The following is a 15,577-nucleotide window of genomic DNA, read 5'->3' as shown; positions in this document are numbered from 1 at the left end:
GTTGAATGTTTCCCTCCTCTCGTGTACCAAGAGACCTTCAGCTTTTCCAGAGCAGCTGAGTGAATTCATAGTTATCCATTGCTTGTAAATCCCCATTGCTCCTCTGGTGCATAAGCAGTGGACTAGCATTTTTAAATGATGCGTATGAAGTAACAAAATATATTTCAAAAGTTCCTATGATGAAAGACATCATAAAACTTTATACAGATTATTGCAAAGACTGAGAAGAGTATATCTAATATCACCACAGGTGAAAAGAACAGTTATTAAGGTACTTTTTATTCTTCTTAAGAAGAATATGTGAATCAGTGGAAACTGAATGCCGGTAATTTTCAAAGATAAGATGGGTACAACTTTGAACAGCAACAGTAATTAACCATTGCTGTAGACTGCTGGTGACTGATTGCCCATCTTTTGAAGCTTGTGTGACTTTGTGCAGGAAATATTTTAACCCAGCAAATCATTAAATTGAATTTTAGTGGATGGAATGAAATTTCAGTGGTTTTTGATGTGTTGTTCCTGTGGATTCTGAGGCAGTGTAAATGCACATTGAAGTCAATAAAGCCACGGCAACTCAGACCATGTAGAGATCAGCTCCCCAGGGTTTCTAGAAAGGGCTTTCTTGAAGACATGGGTGACTTGACAAACTGGTCTAAAATAGAAATCCATGGGTAACAGGCAGAGGAAGAAGAACCTTGTCAGGAAAGGGATGGGACAAGGCTGGTGTTTGCTGAACACAGGGCAACATCTCTATAATAAGACACAAGTGGGATCAGAGCTGTAAGGCTTTGGGGGAAGGCACAGAGAACAGTAGTAAACATGGAGCTCCAAAGAGATGGATGGCTCAACCATGTGTTTCTGGCCATGCTGTTTTATCTTCTTTAGCACCAATGAGGATTTTGTCAGCCACATGAGACCCAGCACACCAGCTCCCTGAGCTCTCCTGCAGCTCTGGCATTTGCTGTTCTGCTTCAGCAGGATCCCCCCAAACAGCCCTGTGCAGAGAGGAGCGTTATCTCCCCCATGCTGTCCTCCCCGCTTCCTCTGCACACCAGGAGACTTTCCAGAGACCCTGCTCAGGAGAGCAGTGAGGAACACGACACAAGTCTTGAAAGCACCGACCACTCCAGCCAGAGTACCACTGTGTATTAAAGCAAGGTGGAAAAACACACAGGATCAAAATACTGTTTGCAGAGCTAAATTGAAATAAGTTTTTTGCTGGAAACTGATATATATTTATTTACAGTTTTCATTCTATTGCAATGTCTGTACCAAACAGCACTGCTACACAAATAAGTTTGGTGATTGAAGAGTGACTAATGACACCTGTCTGACCAGCTGCACCACTTTGGTTAACCAGGCAGAAATATCTACATGTCATATCCCACAGGTACTTGAAAAGGGTTCAATTTAAACCAATTTATAAAATAGCCTCTTAGAACGAAACATAATTGTTCTCTGAGAATACGTGAATTCAACACTGCTAGAAAATCCCTGCCATCTGACGTAGAAGGATTTATAGGTTTAGTGGAAATTGCTTTCCCCACTGTCCAGATTAAATACTGCAGGATGATTTTTTGTATGAGTAAACATCCTTCCAATAATGATCAGACCGATAATGTCTTAAAAAGAGGAACAGGATCTACATTTGGTTTTTTTTCTTCTTGTATGGACTATTTCTGGATACAGAACCTTCAGGTAACATGTTGACTGTCCATAAAATGTATTTTAGCATCTTCCTCCTGCTGTGGGGATGGGTTTTATCCACTGAATGCAGAGCCCACCGACAAGGAAAAGAAATACATGAGGTATACAAAAAAGGCAGGTGAGTCTCATTTTTTTTACATTCTAATAGCTACAGTTTGTACAAATGTAATGTTTCAGGTGAAGATATAATGACTAACATAATTAGAGTTTGCATCTGCAGATTGTGATCGCTCAGTCAAAAATATTTGCTGTTGCTGTTTTTGCCAATGAATAAATATTAATGCATTTTATACAGTGAAAATCATTGCTCCTCCCCCCAAAATGGGTTTGTGAGGTATCTTAAAGTTTTAAAGGGTGCAAAAAAAGAAGCATTTACTCATATTTATTGTGGTTAAAATGTGGTAGAGTATTCACATGAAAGTGAAGAGAAAATTTAGGTCCACAAGGATTGTTGCATTCACTGAAGAACAGATTGGCTTGAGATCTCAAATGAAAACATTCAGAATTTATTTTATTATTCCTATATAATTTGTTTTATAGAGCTTTTGAGAGGAAAAAATTAAAGTCTCTCTGCAAACTTCAAGGCTGTGGTCAGTCATCAGAGGAAACAGAAAGAGCATTCGGAGTAGAGAAGATAAAGATATAAAGATATTTTAAATTATTTAAAATATTGTCTATTCTTCTCTTTCTCTCTCTTTCTCTTACAAAAAAAACTATGTGACATTTTTCTCCCACTATCTTATAGACAGCCATTTTAGGAGGTTTTGAGTTGTGGAAGGCTTTTTACTACAACTGAGTTCTGATTACTTATATTCTATTTGGGGAATATTTGGAACTTTGTATGAGGATTTTTATACTCAGACAGACAGCAAGGTATATCTGGAGGAAAAATTCTTTGGGGTTTTTTTTTTTTTTTTTTTGAGAATATAGCTGACACATTCAGTTTTCTTTTCAAATGTTGTGTACTTCTGCTTGTGACAGTCTGAATCTATGTTGTATCTGCTTTGCTAGTCACTGTTTCTGTCCTGTAATGACTCTGTGTCACCATCAGTATCGTAAAGTGTATGGGGAAGGAAATGCAGGGACATCACAGTCCTGAGGAATTCAAACCAGTCTTGTAATCCTTCAGGAAAAATGACTGAAAGGTGGAAGGGATGGAAAGTGCAGTGCCTTTTTATTTTCCTTTTGTAGCAAGTCAGGGCTACATTACAGAGTGATTGCAGGTTGGCACTTGGGTGTCCATGAACCAGTTTATACATAGGAGATGGCTTTAGCAGTGACACCACCTTTGTGGAGGTATTACTGACAAAATGGGTGCAGTGGCTCTGCTCATGATCAGCCCCCAGGGGATGCATTACCAGAGACAGTATGGATGCAAGACAGTCATGAAACCTCTGTTTTTGTTGAGACTTTATGACAGTGGCAGTAGTGGTGACATGCTGGCTGTAGCAAAATAAAGGGGTGAGGAGCAAGGTACCACCATTTGAGCTGGAAAGTGTTCAGCACAGAGGAATGCATACGCACAGCCATGTTCTTGTTTAGAATCTTTAACGAAAACTCCCACTGCACCAAATGCTTAACAGTGCCAGTGCAATTAAATGATAATATAACAAATCACAGCAGCAGAGTATTAAAAATGTGGGAATATGGAAAAGAAATAGCTATTCAGTTCATGTAGAAACTGCCTCTTCACCCATTCTTTGTATGTACAGTGCAACTGCACAAGGACAAGTCCATCAGAAAGCCCTGAGGTGTCATGGCTCTAAGAAGCTGGGTCCACCGCTATCCCAGTGGGTCCATGCTGGCCTGGGAGGTAATCTCTGGCCTATTTCTGCCTCAGTAGAGCAATACGGATGCTGAGGAGAGCTGATGGGGAGAGAGGAGCAAAGATGGCATGTGGCTGTAGGGTTGTTCAGTAGTGCCCAGTACAGTGCTCACTTTCCCCTGGGATGGGATAGGCTGTGAGAGCTGAATTGTTTTACCAGCCTTATAATTTGTAAGGTAAAAAAAGGACAATTATGGTCACTGTCTGATTTTCTGCTAAGCACAAACAACAAAACCTTCTGTATGAATTGTACACCAAACTCCTAATTTATGATGATTACCTTCAGTGTCAAATAAACTCAGAATAGTATCACAGGTATTTTTGAAATTTGGTTTCCATCCATTTGCTCCTGTTCTGTGCTAGCTTGTCTCTTCTCCATCCAGGTATTTGCAGGTGCATCAAGCCCCCTTTTCATCTCTGCTTAGATATATTCAGATTAAACTTCTTATATTTCTCAGTGTAGAATGTTTCCCAAGCTTTGACTCAGTCATTTGCTTGTTTTCCTCTGTCCCTTCACTGCTTTTCAAGATTGACATCAGGACTGGGTGCAGTATTTGTACAGTCCTCATGTAGGTGCTGTCACAGTTACTCCCATTGACCTCCTGGGACTGTGGTTATGGTCTCTGTGGCAGCTCTACAGTGGGAGATCATGTTTGTCAAATGTGACTCGGCATCTGTGTATGGCAGGACACCTGGTCTTAGAGGTACAGCCAGTCCTCTTTGCTCTCATGTATTGAGAGCTTGTCCCTGTTATGTGAAGATGCTGATCATATAAAAGTTTTGAAGAAGGCATGGTTCCTTTGCATTTTAAAGTCAATGCCTTTCTCCATCGCAGAATTAGATCCTGGAAGAAAAACAAAGCAAGGGGGGAGGGTATATAATATCAGAAAAAGCTTGCAGTGAAGATTGGTCCTCAACATTTTGTTAGTCTCTGTTTCCCATCAGCACTCAGCCCTGAATATCCATTATGCAGAAGAAGAAGTTATAGCAATTGACTCTCTGAGCACTGATACCTCTTGCTCCATAAAGCTTGTGGTAAGGACCAGGATAGAAATCCATTCTTTCACTACAGCCTTTACCTTCTGAAGAGAACCGCAGTCCTCAGTGGAGGTTGATGGGGGAAATCTATTCAAAGTGGAAAAGGCTGGATCCACACCACCACAGGATGCTCAGGGTGGTTTGATTTGCACCCATGGCCTCCTTAGCCTCCAGGAGCTCTTTAGGGACACAAGGCCATCTGCTTGCCCTACTGCCAGGGCTCAGCACCAACCACCGGTGTTGGCAGGTGGCACAGGCACCTGCTGTAGAGACCTGCCACCTTGTGTGTGCTGCCAGCATCCTGCTGTCCCTGACAGACGTGTCCACCTTTGCTCCTGATGCTCATGGTGCAGCTGACAGAGGAAATACACAGGCTTTTAGTTTGGGGTTTTTTTGATGGTGCTGTTCTGCAAGTGTTGGTTTCTTCCAAGGAGACACTTGCTCTAAACTCTGCTTTCAAACTAAAAGTCATCATTTTCTCTGCAGTTTTCAGCCCCAGGGCTTGTCCTTTCACTTGCTCAAATCCAACTGAGCCCACAGCCTTTGTACTCTAGCTGATATTGTGGATGGGGCGAATGGGGGACACAGGGTCAGCCACCTTCTCTGTCACAATTTTTGGTGCTGCAGGTACCCCAAGGCAGCCATTCTAGCATGAGACACAATGGCCCTGAAGAAGGGTGAGCAGACAGGCATGGTTTTCCCCATGAGAGTTCATGCATACACCTGGGTCTTTTGGGGACTGGGTTTACGTGACAGGAATTTCACAAAAGATCCCAAATAATTCCTTAAATAAATCTGATGAGGCTTTGGGACACAGTGCAGAGTGTGACAAGAAAATGTCAAATAAGTGTAGGTCAACGGATGTATACAGTCACCGTGAAAGCAGCAGAGAGCTTTATTGCATGGGACTTATTAGAGAGCCCTCCAATATTGTAATTTGCTGTAAAAATGTCTGTGTGCTAGTCAAAGACTCAATTACTTACTTTTGCTAATCTCCACAGCAAATCATCTTGAAGGAATTTCACTTCAAAGAGCAGCAATATAAAAATAAAACCTTTCTCACCTTGCAGACCTGTTCACAGTTTGCAGTCAGCCATGTGCAAATCCTGCAGGGTTTGCAAAGCTTTTTATTCCTGTTAAATCCACAGTGCCAAAACTCCTACAGGAAGGAGCTGAGATCCGGAGCACTGGCAAGAGGACTGTCTGCTGCTTTCCCAACTGCTCAGGCTCTTGGAAAGCCACCAGGCTGCACAGGGGTCACTAGAAGGATACAAAGAGTCACTAAAGGTCACATCATAATTCCAACAAAAGGGCCAAAGCCTGTGTTGCTAATTAGACTTGCAGAATGTGCTAGAGAGGATGAGAAACAGGAAAACAATGGGCCTGCAGCTGAGCCCAGGTTGTTGTGCCAGACCTAACTGCTGGGAAAAAAAATCTCTTTTAACATTAAAATCTCCCTGGACAGCATTATAACCAACTCTTGACAGAAGAGATTTCACTGTACTAGATCTACAGATCATGTTTGTTTAATCTTAGCTATGAGAGTTGCTTCATGTCTTTAGTCATGTCTTTAGTCGTGTCCCTACCATTCCCTGGCCACTCACTCTGCTCCTCAAACAGCAAATCATTTTCTGCTCCTCTAGAGCTCCTGTCTATGTTTCTGTCAATACTAGCTATCTTTCACAGCAGTTGAGTGACATTGTCTACAATAAGCCCTGGGCTTGCTATCACAGGGTCTTTCTCTTGGCCAAAGATCTTTCTCTTTTTCAGATGTTATTACAATTAGTGATGCTTCCTAAGTGATGGGAGCCACCCTGCATCATTGTGTCCATGGTTCCTGCCCAGTTCTTTCTCAAAGACTCAGCATCATACTGAACATTTGCAACATCAAAGTTACCTTCCCTTGCTTTTGTTGAATCTGGATAGGGCTTCTGTGTTGGCAGCTCCTCTGTTCTGTGGCCATGCTGTGTGTGAGCTGTCTGCACTCTGTAAATCACATGTGGCTATCCTGGAACTCTCACTGAGGCTGCCTCTTACATGTAGAGCAGCTCCTATGCTCTTCCCATCCCAATGCTTTCTCTGGCCTTATAAATTCCAACCCTAACAGGATTTCTTCCTTTACCTCCCAGCAATTCTTAAGCCATTCTCTTGTCTTAGAGTATTGCTCTTGTATCTTATCTTCAGGATTGATCCTGAAAGCATTTATTTGCATGAACAAAGCTTACTAATGCAAGCTGTCTTTAAATCAGATCTTCAGAGTGCATGATAAATAAGCCTGTAAAATGCTCCTTGAAAGCATTGCCTATAGGAACACTTTATCTATAATGAGCCAGATCCAGTGGAACGCTAAGCACCTGCAGCATCCAAGGTGCTACTTTTTAGGATCAGCAGTTTTTGTTGTGGCTTGACACCATTTGCACACCAGTGCTGAGTCTCAGGAGACTGAAAAGAGGCCCCATGTGGGCTTCAGGCCAATGCAAATGGTGTCTCTCCATCCCCCCTGTAAGTTGCCTTTCCCTTTCTTCCTTTCACTTCCACCTCCTTCACTTCTTCCCTTTCCTTCATTCAAGGTTCCACCTCTTCTCCAACTTGCTTCTCTTTTTTTCTCTCTGACTTTCTCTGCCCTCCTCTTCACCTTCCTCATTTGTCTTGCCCCTGTCACACAGCTCTGCCAAGTTTTCTCCTGTTGCTTTTAACTCCTTATAATTCTGTAACTTCCTTCTCTACTCCAGCAGCTGGTTTTGCTGCCTGTCTTACCTCTTCTTCCACTTTGCAGAAATCCTTTTCTTCTGTCCAGCAGTGCCCATCTTCTATATCCTGCTATACATTAACTTATTTTTCATTATTTCTTTACTATTTCTCTCATTTGCCTTTCCACCCCTGTTGTTCTTTCAACTTCAATCCTGCATGGCCACTTTTCTTGGAAATCTTGTGGTTTTTTCTCACAACCCAGCCAAAAGTGTCCTCTATCTGCTTACTATTGCAAATGATGATGCTTTGAAAATTATATTTTCTAATTTCATCATTATCACCAGTCTTCTTTCATCCTTTCTAGAGTTTATTTTGGGTCTAAGTTTCACATAGCTTCCTATCTTTATTCTGGTGATTCATGGTGGAACAGTCTCTACTGGTACCTCTGTAGCTATGTTCCTGCACCCATGTCCTGTGGCACTTTACTGGGCCACTGACGATAAAATCTCCAGTCAATGTTGCCACCATGTAACTTGCTCAGGATCAGCAGCTTTGTACTGTCTTCTAGCCCACCATTACTACAATGCGTTTTATGAGCTGGTATGAGGAGACATAACAGGCTTTAAAATCCTATCTGCAGCCCAGCAAAAAAAAACCAAAAAAACCAAACCAAACAAACCCAAAGACTCTCAGTTTCCTCCCTTCTGAGTATATATAAATTGTTTGATTTTCTGATTCTGGGATTGGATTCACATCTGAAAAGCTCCTGCTGGTCTTTCTTCTAAACACTGCCCAGTCGCCTTCCAAACTCACTTGTGCTTCTAGCACTCGCAGCTTTCGATGAGAGTGAACTTCACAGTGCAATGACATGCCATGTTTGTGTACTTCCTTTCAGATTTCTTCTCCTTGTTACGTGTTGTGGAAATTCTCGAGCAACAGATTCCTGTTCACTTTCACCATTTCACTCCTGATTTTATATCATTGCACTATATCACTTGACCGTTGTCTCCTTTCCCACACAGAGAAACATGCTTATGCTGCCTGGAAGCCCTCCCCATCTCCAAGCTCTTGCTTTGCTCTGTTTTTTCCAACTATGGGCATTGCATATGTGAGATGCATTGGTATTACTATTATAATAGCATTGAAATACTTCCTGTTTGGTTTGCTGCTCCATTCCCAACTGTTTGTCTTTTTGAACACTGTGGAGCATTAAGCTGATGTTTACTAAGAAATAGCCACAATGATACTGAGACCTCCTTCCTAAGCAGTAACAGTTGATTTGGAGCCCATCACTATCTTAACATTGTTTCTGAAAGCTCAATGGAAAAATTTAAAAATACAAAGTATGAAACAACATATATTTTTCTGAATTTTTCTGAAGTCACTTGGTATAATGAGATTCTCCTGTAATTCTCCACTCATAATTCTAATTTTGACTACCTTGAACAGTTACATATTCTCAGTAAATGTTGTCATAATTATTATTTTCTCCCAAATAATTAAAAAAGCTATTGCACAACAGTGATCCTATCATAGATTTTCATGGGACTATACTGAAAACCTTTCTTCACAGAGAAAACTCTCCTTTTTTCCTCTCTTTCTTATTTTGTAACCATTCACACGTAGGGAACTTCCTTCTTTCTGGCTAGCTGATTTCTTTACAAGTCACTGGAAAGGACCTCTCCACACCCTTTTGAAAATTGAGGTCCACTGTGTCATCTTGGTCTTCCGCATCTACAAGGTCATTAACTTTTTAGAGAAGTCTATTATATTTTTAGTGTATAGAATCCCTCAAGAAAAGTCAAACTACCTCTCACTCTTCTCCAATATATACTATATTTATCTGGTGCCTCCTATTGGTCGTTTTTACTACCTTTGTTATTTAATTTGACCAGTGGAGCAGTCTGTAGCTTCTCAGAGCCCACTTGTAGCTCTTTTTCCAAAGAAGTGGAAGTTGTCACCTTCCATGCCTGTGACACTAAGGACAGTTTAAATGCTGGTTCAACAGTTCCTTACTTGGCCTTCTTCTGGGTAAAAAGCCTGGTGACTTGTTACAGTTCAGTCCATCTTCTTTAAATCTGTCTCTGGTCCTGTATCAATATGAATATTTCTTAACGTTGTCCCACCAGTAGAATTATTGCCATTCTGTATTTTTTGCAGTGCAAACATTCCTTAATTGTTGATGCTTTTGATTGTCTTTACAAAGATAGAGTGCTTTCATTGCTGTAAGGAACTAAGACAAGTGCAGTATTGATAATTAGCTAGTTATTTCCCATTCTGCATTTGTACAATTATTTCTCTCTACTCCACACAATTCTTTGTGTTCTCTTTTACTGAAATTCTTATTTACATCAGACCTTTTCTCTAATGTGTTGAGGTTGCTTTGAATTCTGATCCTAGACCCCAAAATGCCTGTTTCTCTTTCAAGCATGCTGTCATGCACGGGATTTATAGTTTTGTCACCTGCATTATTATTGAGAGTATTGACTAGTAGTTTCCAGGATGAAATCTGTGAGATGTCATTTAATGTCTCTCAACAGCAACCTAATGGCAGTTACTCTAACCATGATCTTTCAACCATGCTCAAAGTCAGTTTCATCTCAACCGTATTTCCCTAGTTTAGTAATGAAATATTAAAAATCTCACTCCAATCTACTTTTCCTCCTGCTTACACTAAGGCAGCCAGTTACACTGTCAGAAAGGACATTAGACTGGTTTGACGTCAATTATTGCAAAGATTCACATTGAGTGATCTTTATAATCTCGTTATCCCTGGGGGAGCAGACAATCGGATCACGAGATTGTCCCAGTTTCTTTCCAAATGTCAAAACTCCAACATCATTCTTTTGTCCTCTGCTTAAAACCAGGTTTTGTGTTCACCCTCACCCTCTCTTGTGGGTTTCACCCACCTGTGATGAGTCTTCAGAGGTACCTGCTTACAGCTCAGACACTAACAGCTGGTATTCCCGGTGCTCCTGAGGAAGTGCCATCATCCTCTGTTGAATTAAATACCTCCAATTTATATAAATATTCTTTAACATGCCCTTCCCTGATCTGCACTGTGCTGACTGACATCTACTTACAAGTTAACTTTTCTTTGAAGACTGGGACAGACACGAAACCTTTCATCACGTTCTGCGTTTCCCCATGAGTTGCTCCCCTTCCCTTCATCCATTTCTCTTTTCCACTTAGCTGATCCCTGGCACCATGCCTGCCTCCTCCTCAGCTGGCAGGGTGGACCTCAGTCACGCTCCTTCTGCTCCCTCCGACCCTTCCTTTCAACCTGTGTAACACAAAACCCAACAAAAACACACCCACTGGATGCCATTTCTGCCACACAGGGGCACTGTCATTTTTGCAGCATCAGGTACAGTGCCAAGACCTCAGGTGGCATGAAATTTCTGTCAATAATCAACATGTATAGGTTTGTTTTATTTTTTTTCTTTTCCCAGTGTCTGTGACCAGACAAAGAACAAAGGAAGTGCAAAATTTAAAGGGTGCATATAAGTCTCCTGCTTCTGCGTACTTTGCATTCTAAGATTGATTTAGATTCAAATAATAATGGATTAAAATGGGGTACTCATTAAGTGTTCTGTATCACTCAAAAATGAGATGGTAGAACATCTCTGAATACCACTGTTTATGACTTTGTGATATAAACATCAAAAATAGTGCTTTCCCCACTTCTTGTCATAGATTTAACCACCTATAATAGCAGTGGGTCACCTTTCTTCACCATTTTTAAACCTATTAATCACGAGGACACATGACCCAACATAATTACAAGCAAACAAGGGCTCGTCAAATGCCAAGATAAGATATATTTTGTGATTATTTTTCCTCAGTTTTGAATGGCTTGTTTACAGCTCACAGCTTTGTAACATTTGAGTACAAATTAGTGGGTTTCTATGGTACATTATCCATGGGAATTAGTATGTTACACAGTGGATCGTGTCTCCTGCAGTGCATGTCTCTGGATAAAAGAAGCTTCCTCCTGTTGGAAGTTTTTTCTCTCCTCCCTCAAGTTCTGGGAGATTTTTCTCCCTGTTTATCTACCTCACTCTTCCTCCTCCTGCAAAGTCTTCACCCAGACTTGCTGCACCGCCTGTTCACCAGCATCTACTGCTTGTTGAAAAGGTCTTCCCAATTCATTTGCATGTTATGGGGGAACTTTCTGTGAACGCCCTGCCCCAAAACCTCTTTCCTTCCTTTGGGACACAGCCTGGGATGTTCTTTAGCCTAGCGAGGCTCATGCATCTCCGGGGGCTGGAGAGCATCTCTGTCCTGCACCACTCTGTGGTGAGGGGACACCCCTACTCATCCAGGACTGTTCACAGGGTGTTCACACCCCAGGATTCATCCCACACAACGATGAGGCTCTGTTTGAGCCTGATGTCCCCTCTCTTCTCCTTCTGACATCTTTTCCTCTGGCCTTACCCAGTGCTTCCCCTCCCTCCCCACCTCTGCCTATCCAGCTTTCTCCTCTGTCTTACCCAGTGCATAGGCTCTGTTGCAGACACAAGGTCTCTTTTCCTCTGCCACACTTTTTCTCTGCAGAAACCTTCTGTATGTGCATACAATCCCCAGTCCCTTCTTGTCTGTCCCCCATTCCCTGCCTGAGCACCCCTGGCCTGGTTTGTGCCTTTAACATGATGCTGATGTGGTATGAACCCAAGTCACTAACTGGTCATAAAACAGAGGGAGAAACAAAACCTTGTCAAATATTTAGGCATAGGTCTTTAATAAGATTTTCACATTTCTCACAGGTTTTTTAGTAGTACCAATATGCCTTTGCCATTGCTGTGTCCTCGCTGCCAAGGCTTTGTTCCCTGCAGGGAGCTGGACTGCCTCCACTGCTCTCTCCTGGTCCTTCTGCCTCAGGCAGCATTTCATCAGGGCCTTGCCCAGCCATAATTTTACGTTCAGACTGAGTAGAATGCAGATCCTGCCATTCCCCTGCCCAGCAGAGTATGAAGGCTGCGCAGCATAGCGGGTGCAGAGTGGGAGGTACTGCACAAGCTGCCCACCAGTGTCCACCCAGGGATGGGGAGCCCAGAGCGAGTGCCGTGGCACGTCTGGCAGGGATGAGGAAGTTTTCATCACATTCATTACTTTCCAATTAAAAGTCCTGCTGAAAACTGGCTCAGCAAGTTCCACACCCTCCCTTGCCTTGCGTCAGTGCTGGGAGAGGCTGTGGATCAGCTGCAACTGCAGCACAGCATGAGCTGCAGAGCTTGTATCTGACAAAATTAAGCACACGGCAGTTTCAGAGGGGTAGAGGGGGAGAGTCCACAGTCTCTGCACCTGAGAAGGGGTGGAGGCATCACCCAAGCATGAGACAAGCAGAGAAGAAACAGGCACTGCGGGTGTCTCTGCCCCAGCCACGGGTTGCCAGGCTTCCCGTGGAAGAAGGCACCTCCGCCCTGGAGTAAGAGGTTTAGGGTCAGTTGCAGACACAGCCACTGGCCAAAATTGATGACACAAGTAACGAAGGGGACAGAGGTTATACCACAACAACATCTCAACAGTATTTCCTGAGGCAGGATCTGTTTTGAAATCTCTTCTCTGATCTGCCATCCTCTTTACAGACCTAAGAATACCATAAGGGATGGAGAGAACAGACTGTCCCAGAATTTCATGAAATCTGGTAATAACTTAGTCTGACCAGTCCGCCAAACCCACCAGCACCATTCCTCAAGGATGAATCTGCCTCCATTACTTCAGCAACTTACTTTCACTTTTCTCTTGAGGAAAATATAGTGGATCTTGCTTTTTCCTGAAGAACTGAAACTGTATCTTGATTTAACTCCTCAAGGAAGAATTGTTCTCAGATCCTAATAAGATTATCCTAATAAGAGTGTAAAATAGGTCACTGTCTACTGCAAGTGTATTGCCTCCCATCGATAAAAAAGTATGTGCTTTATGGGTAGGAAGTGTATGCTACATAAGTAATTACAATCTAAAATGTTAAGATGGGTAGTGGCTTCTCTCACATTTGTTGTGGTTGCTTCCAAAATCATTTCAAAGATGAAGAATACTGTGGGTTTTCTGGTGCTCAACGCAAGTGTGGACCTGACACTCTTCTGGCATATGTCCTGTGAAGCTGGGCATTTGGAAATGCCTGCTGGGACCTTCATATGTTATGGTTGGACTGTCTCTTCTGAAAATCAGATAAAATTACTCCTAACCCTGCAAATCTTTTTGCTGTGTTGGAGGGACTCTAAGTGCCATAATAAATCTTGGGCTAGGGAAGAGGAGAGAAACTGCTTTTTGCCTTGTGTCTGTAGCAATAGTGATGAAAATCTGCTTTTGCTGGAATTTTTTCCCTAGATGTCTTAAGCTTCAGTCACCTCATTCCCCTCCAGCCACAGCAAGCCTCAGCCTTTGGGGCAGAGGCATCTCCTGATCCCTTGAAACAGTGAATGGATCTGGGGCAATAACGATGACTTTGGAGAGGTTGCATCACTCCAGCTGCCATCAGGGGCATGAGAGCTACTCTACAACGAACACTGTGAATAAATTCCACTCTGCTCCAATTATTGCTTTTTCACAAAGCATCTCAGTGAGCTTCATGAGCCATGAAATGCCTTTCAGCACTGTAACTGTTAGGGGATAAATATTGACATTGGAAAAAAAATTAAAAAGGTTAATTATTCAGTATATTTTACCTCAGGAGTTATCGATTAGTTTTAAAGACAGCCTGTCACTCCAGCAAAGGCAGGAGTAACACTGTCACACTGCATGGCCACAGTGGCAAACAGTGGCACTGAGCAATCTGTGAGCAACCTCTAGACTGAATCTCCTCAGTGTTGCTGTCAGCCACAAATGCTCAGGGACAGCAGATGTGCAAGAGAAAATCCATAGCAGCTTACCACTGATTCACAGCCTGAATGGTCAGGCTATTGGGGTCCCTTGATGGACCTGCCATTGATCACTTAGCCAGCAGAGCAATCGCCTGGAACCAGAATGGAAAAGCTATTTATTAAGTAGAAAGAAATGGGCTTTCAAATCACAGTACCTGGGGATGACTGGCAACAGGTAAAGATGTTTTGCTGCCACAGGAGGGGGCAGGAAAGAGGGAGATGCTCAGTAACCTCAGAGTTGTGGCAAGGGGAATGGGACTGGCAAAAGAAGTGAAGGACCTGAACCAAAGCACAAATGAGCACAGTCCTATGTGGTGGCTGGAGCATGGGGAACATTTTATGCTGGTTTGTGATAAGGAAATAAAGTTCAATTTAGACACAGTGGAGAATCACCTGGAAAAAATAAGAGGAACCACCCGGGGTTGCTGGGTGCAGAGGACAGGGAGTACTTGGCCGTGAATCCTTGATTGCCATGCTTTGAAGGCTCCCTCAACAAGCAGGATAGGGCCAGAGCCAACATGAAGCATTAGGTAAGCTCTACAAAGAGAAATGAAAATTAGAAATTGCAAGAACATAGCCTGCTTCATCCCTTTTTGAATACCAGCATTATTCCTGAATAGCCAAGAGTTTACTAGGGCACTTTAAAGTCATGTAAGTAGGTCAGCTTGTCACCAGAATCTGCTTATCCCCAAAACACATGAAATTACTTCCTGACAGACAGCAGATGAGAAGCAGGCAGCAGCAAGACATGTCAGCTGCAGCCCAAGGGCGTATCAAGGCAGAAGATTTCAGACAGTACATTTTGCATTTGCAAGTGCATTTTGCTGCACGATGCTGAGGTCTAAGCAGTGCCAAAGAAGCTGCTCCTTGTGATAGCAATAGTGCGGTATGGCCCAAGGCTCCCCCAAACAGTGGGCTGCCTTTGGGCTTATTCCCTCTGGGAAGCACAGAGCAGATTCTGGAAAAAATTCCACTTAGCCAACACTTTGCTTCAGGGTGAGTCTGTGATACAGTCCAGTGTGCCCACCCCTAGTCTGGGTGATGCAGAGATTGTCTGCTTCTCTGTGGCAGCAGAAAGATGAATTTCCCTCCAATGCCATCAGCTTTCAGAGAGTTCCCAGTCCAGGCAAAAACCATCCTGTGAGGCCTGGGGTTCGACCACCGCACATCAAAGGAATGATGGTGCTTGAGTGGTGAGACACTCATTATTGCAAAAGGAGTTTTGCAGCTGTGAATCACTACAGAGGGATTTGAAATGTGTGTTAATGGTAAAAAAAGTCTCATTAGTAGAGTTAATTAGAGTTAGTGTTTATTACAGAGAGAAGCTATTTTTTTTCACTTTTAATTAAAGATGAGTTAGAACTGTTAAATATTTTAAATGCTACTTTTGCTCAAACTAGCCCTTACATTGCTAAAAGCAATATTGTTTCCTTTAATGATAAAATATTGGCCA

The 15,577-nt window shown here is 42.6% G+C and overlaps 1 protein-coding gene across 1 annotated transcript in view; it reads left to right on the top strand.

Moving 5' to 3' along the window:
* The first annotated feature begins 1,548 nt into the window (after positions 1 to 1,548).
* The window catches only part of GABRR1 (gamma-aminobutyric acid type A receptor subunit rho1), a 32,169-nt gene continuing 18,140 nt past the window's right edge, over positions 1,549 to 15,577 (top strand). The window contains exon 1 of the mRNA XM_074896024.1: positions 1,549 to 1,825. Coding sequence (XP_074752125.1) covers positions 1,704 to 1,825 — 122 coding nt within the window. The 5' untranslated portion in view covers positions 1,549 to 1,703. The remainder of the gene's footprint in view (positions 1,826 to 15,577) is intronic.

Source organism: Athene noctua, chromosome 1, assembly GCF_965140245.1.
Source record: "Athene noctua chromosome 1, bAthNoc1.hap1.1, whole genome shotgun sequence".
Lineage (NCBI taxonomy): Eukaryota > Metazoa > Chordata > Aves > Strigiformes > Strigidae > Athene > Athene noctua.
The sequence above is the reverse complement of the archived record's forward strand: the minus strand, read 5'-3'. Positions and strand labels throughout refer to the sequence as shown.